Source organism: Oratosquilla oratoria, chromosome 13 (genome assembly GCF_046742065.1).
Source record: "Oratosquilla oratoria isolate Oo_2021 chromosome 13, ASM4674206v1, whole genome shotgun sequence".
Classification (NCBI taxonomy): Eukaryota; Metazoa; Arthropoda; class Malacostraca; order Stomatopoda; family Squillidae; genus Oratosquilla; species Oratosquilla oratoria.
In genome coordinates, this window is record NC_134789.1 from 20,898,427 (window position 1) to 20,903,426 (window position 5,000).

General features: G+C 42.4%; 2 protein-coding genes across 7 annotated transcripts in view; one reads left to right on the forward strand and one right to left on the reverse strand.

Moving 5' to 3' along the window:
• The window catches only part of LOC143032337 (uncharacterized), a 463,022-nt gene that overhangs the window by 185,042 nt on the left and 272,980 nt on the right, over positions 1 to 5,000 (reverse strand). The window contains exon 1 of one of the 6 annotated variants that reach the window (XM_076196908.1): positions 3,776 to 4,171. The exons of the other annotated variants lie outside the window; for them this stretch is intronic. The gene's annotated coding sequence lies outside the window, so the exon portion shown is untranslated. Of the gene's footprint in view, positions 1 to 3,775; positions 4,172 to 5,000 lie in introns of those variants that run through there. 6 annotated transcript variants of the gene reach the window in all.
• The window catches only part of LOC143032092 (uncharacterized), a 16,709-nt gene that overhangs the window by 7,542 nt on the left and 4,167 nt on the right, over positions 1 to 5,000 (forward strand). The window contains exon 4 of the mRNA XM_076196548.1: positions 4,040 to 4,127. Coding sequence (XP_076052663.1) covers positions 4,040 to 4,127 — 88 coding nt within the window. The remainder of the gene's footprint in view (positions 1 to 4,039; positions 4,128 to 5,000) is intronic.

A 5,000-nucleotide genomic window follows, 5' to 3' on the forward strand; every position in this document is an offset into this window, starting at 1 on the left:
GGTCTCTACTTAGGTTTATTCCGTTTGCAGCTAGGTTTGCCCCCTACCCCCACCCCGACCCCGAAGCCCGCTTCGAAAGCTGAAACCGGGAGTACGAGACACGCTATACGGTCTAATGCTCTTTTTTACAAAGGGACAGACAAATACATATTTTTCATGTTTTTTTTCTTCTTTTTTCCGTGCATTGCTATGCTTTGGTGACTTCATTATCCAGTTTCTGAGCTGGATTTGGATCATTGATCCATGTCACCCTTTCTAATAATACTGGTTATTTAGAAAGGGGATTACTAGAAAAATTGGTGAAGTACGCGTAAAGGCTATAAAACTTACAGATATAAACGTCAAAAGCTTGATAATAACGTATGTTACACTCGAACCATCCCTAACAGAAAAAACAACCGAAGTTAAGATTTCAGTCCTATTTAAGAGCACCGCGCCAACCTGCCCCCCCCCCCCATCCCTTCCTCTCCCCCTTTGCAAGCTAAGAGTAGCTGGGCTGCGTCGTTTCCAACAGCTCGCAGCAGCTGAGAGCCTCTTCAAGTGCCTCTGGCATTACAATGGTGCCAGAGGCACAGCAGAAGCTTATAACGACAGAGTTGGCGCTGTTGTAGGGTCTGCCCTCACCCCCCCCCCCCCCACCCCCGGCGCCAAATCTGGCACTGTCTTTGCATCGCTTCTCTGTCAATATCGATTAGCCTATTTGGCTCACACTTATCAAAGGAGTTAACTTCATCGAGATACATCAAAAGAAGAAGAAAAAAATTACTGGAGTCAACTTTTTTCTTAAACTATTACGCGTATTAGTTAATAATTTAAATTTTCTTTTAAATAAACATCTAAGAGAAAACAATAATTTAATTTTCTTCATTTCTTCATTCGTCCCTTCATCCAAGCATCTATTCTATCTGCTTTTTATTCGTTTGTTCCAATTCTGGTCTAGCTATGGACTGAAAACTTTTTGTTGCTGTATTTGTCCCAAAAATTTTATCAAATTTTCAAAACGATTCGAAACAATGTCGAGTCCATTGGTCCGCGTTATTACCAGCTGTATCTCGAAAATAATGGTCATCAGTTTGAAAAAAATAGTGCCTTTTTGGGAGCATCCTGTACATTTCATTATAAATCTTTGTAACTAACTCTTCACGAGGTAAAATACTTTGCAAAAATACATTCCACATACGAGCATGTACTTATACAAAAGATAATCCTGTTTCACGTCTAATGGTCCGAGAGAATGACTTATATTAAGGACGACACAGAGGTGCGTAGAACATAAATATTTTGATGAATATATTGGCGGGCAAAGGAGACACTGACATCAAGGACACTAAGGCATAGACTCAGAACAACATAAACACACACACACACACACACACACACACACACACACACACACACACACACACACACACACCTACACATGTATCCAAAATGCTTTAACTTTTTCTTTCACACAAAAACAAACTCACTCATCAACTGACTAATACTTACAGCTTCGACGATATAAAAGAATAATAATAAATGAATAAATAAATAAATAAATAAATAAATGTTGACTCCATTTTACAACAACGGGACACCCATAGCCCCATCATCCTGAAAATCTCATCTAGGTGTTTCTATCCTCTTTCTGTCTACACCCCACCTCCTCTGAATCAAAGTTCACATTTCCTCTTCACACACTCTCGCTTTTCTCTGTATTCTTTGTCAGTTTACTTTTTTCAAGTTCTAGTTCATAAAAATGTACTGAACACGTGCGGGAACATCAGGTACCCCTATTTAAATCTCTATCCCCATACTGAATCATTACACCATTCTATTAGCATCAAATATGCGTTGCTTTCGTCATATATGTTCCTTTACTGCCTAGATTCCTCATTCCATTCCCTGCACCCCCTACATCATATGCCTTCTGTAGATCCATAAAACCTCTATGTATCTCCTTTTCTTTCATGATTTTTTCACTGGTCTATTTTGGTGTGAATACCTAGTCCAAACACATTCTAATCTAATGTTCCAAGTTCTTAATCTTCTCCCACAACCTCCTCCCTTCTTATAAATCCACACAAACAACCCCTCACACGCACGTATGTATACATTTATACACACACACACACACACACACACACACACACACACACACACACACACACACACACACACATATATATATATATATATATATATATATATATATATATATATATATACATTTGTATGTGGGTGTGGGTGCGTACATTATGCGCGTTCGTGTGTGAAGGTACATGCGACTTTGCATATTTGCGTGTATGCAGTGTCTTGTTTTCAGATTACATTTCGAGTAAACTGCGTGTCTGTGTATTTGTTTTAGATGTGTACACACACACACACACACACACATGACTCGGTGGCGCAGTTGGTAGAGCACTGAACTGATAGCATGGTGGTGCCCGTAGTACTTGGTTCGAATCCTGCCCAGGGCCGAAATTATTTCGGTACCGCTGCGCTTCGGGTCGTTACTCTGACTCTCGTGGGCGGGGAGTTGTGTGTGTGTGTGTGTGTGTGTGTGTGTGTGTGTGTGTGTGTGTGTGTGTGTGTGTAAGATCATAGCATTACCCATAGATCGGACCTACGAGCTCTGAGCTCTCTTCTAGGAGGGAAATAGCTGTCGATCACGAGTCCAACACGTGATCCAAACACCAAGTGAATACACACACACACACACACACACACACACACACACACACACACACACACACACACATATATATATATATATATATATATATGTGTGTGTGTGTGTGTGTGTGTGTGTGTGTGTGTGTGTGTGTGTATGTATATATATATACACAGATGCACAACTAACTCAGTGTACAGAGAAAATAAGATTATCTGTATACACATAGATAAACACCTTCACACCCACAAGCAAACGCACGCAAAGCAAGCTTAAACGCAACAGAGATTAACAAAAATTGAAGCACTTTGTTAAACGTCTTAATCACTTTACGTCAGCAGTACCCCTACTTCATAGCACCAGGTGCATCATCCACGAAACCAAAACCACTAAATACACTGCAATCCAACAAGAGTGAAATGAAGCGTTATACACTCTAACTCGCTCTGAGTAGCATATCAACATATCTCGATGCCCGTGTCATCGTACAAGAGCATTAGAATATGTGACAATGCATAATACATGTATTGGAGGCCCACTGGTCTACACCATCCTTGTGATGTGCCAGTTGGCACGAACTGATCTTTGTCTCTTATTTCGGACAAGACCTGTTCGATATCGGAGATATTGGCGAAATATTCATTTCTTAATTGATCTTGCTCTTGTAGTCATGAAAACATATAATCATACCCATCCACGTTAAGGTGTGATTTACTAATGCCTTGGACCACGTGCTGGACTTATGATCGACAGGATGAGAGATCAGAGCTCGTGTATAGACCGAGCTATGGCCTATACTGTGACCTTACACACACACACACACACACACACACACACACACACACACACACACACACACACACACACACACACACACACACACACACACACACACACACACACACACACACACACACACACACACACACACACACACACACACACACACACACACACACACACACACACACACACTACGATGCTTTTCAGCCTTGGGCGGAGACCAGTCAGAACCACTGAATTTGCGGACCGAGAGGGTACCACTACACCAGAAAGCCAGTACGAGCTTTCGTATAGGAACACATGTACAAAAGAGAGGCGTAAATCAATTGCAAATACCTGTTTGTGTCGTCCCTCTGCACGTCAAATGATGGTCTGGGTGGACGGGGAATCGCTCCCTGAGTTTGAAACGTTTCCAACGCCAAATTGTCAACTGCGAGCCTCACAGGCTGGCACGGTCGTAAAAAATAAAAACACTCACACAACTTCTTATGGATTCTCGCGGGCTTCCACGGGCCCTTGGGAGAACTACAAAGTTCAGTTCGTTCTCTTAAGTCTCCGTAGAACACAAAACGTCTAGATGAAGATGTTTTTCTGGTTCAGGCAAACGAGTGAAAAATCAAGAAGCTGACGGTCAAACTCTTGAGACTTCGACCGAAGAGACGGAGGAAGTGAAGAAGTTCTCGCTTGGGTACCACTGAAGCGTATGTCAGGTGTGCTGGCCCCACCCCACCTCAGAACCTCGGTCTGGTCAAGGTGTCTCCCTCCCCCACCTAAACCCTTTCCTCCCCAACCCCTTCCCCTCGCTTTACTCTTGTGCCCGCTCCAACACTGCCTCCCTTCCCTCCCTACCTACTCCTCCTCCTATTTCTCTTCTCATCTTCAATGATCCCCATCTACCACATGTTCCTCCGTCTCCTCTTCCTCCTCCCCGCCACACCCTCCTCCTTGGCACTGCGACAGAGGCATCCTTCCACTCCCCACTGGCACTGCACCTTTGTGACGTCACAGAGAGGCATAAACAAAACCACGTGAGAAGATCAGCAGCTTCCACTCCCGGAGATCTTCCACGGCCTCTCCGTCGTCCTTCACCATCTCCCATTCCCCGTGACCCATTCTAATATGGATTTACATAAAACTCACATCGGATTAACGGAGGATTTACAATTATTTTTTTTATATAAGATTTATGATGGAGTTAAGAATGGTTAAGGCATGTCGACAGTAGATCTTTCGGTGCACAATAAGGGCAAATACAGAAAACAACGAAACAGATAACATAAAGCATCAAATCAAATGACATGAAGAAATAAAACAAACAGGTCGTAAAAAACAAGAAAACACAACGAATCTAAACAAACGCAGATGATTAATCAAAAAAGACTTATAAATAACCAATTAATATATAATTAACAATTAATTGATCAGACTCCTTCCTAATGCCCCATTATGGACCACGATATGTATTTGACCTTGCTCCATATAAATGGAGGATTGGGTTTGATTTTCAATAGCCACAGATGATGGCCACCCGCCACTGCTTGTCCAGGGATAGGAGATGGCT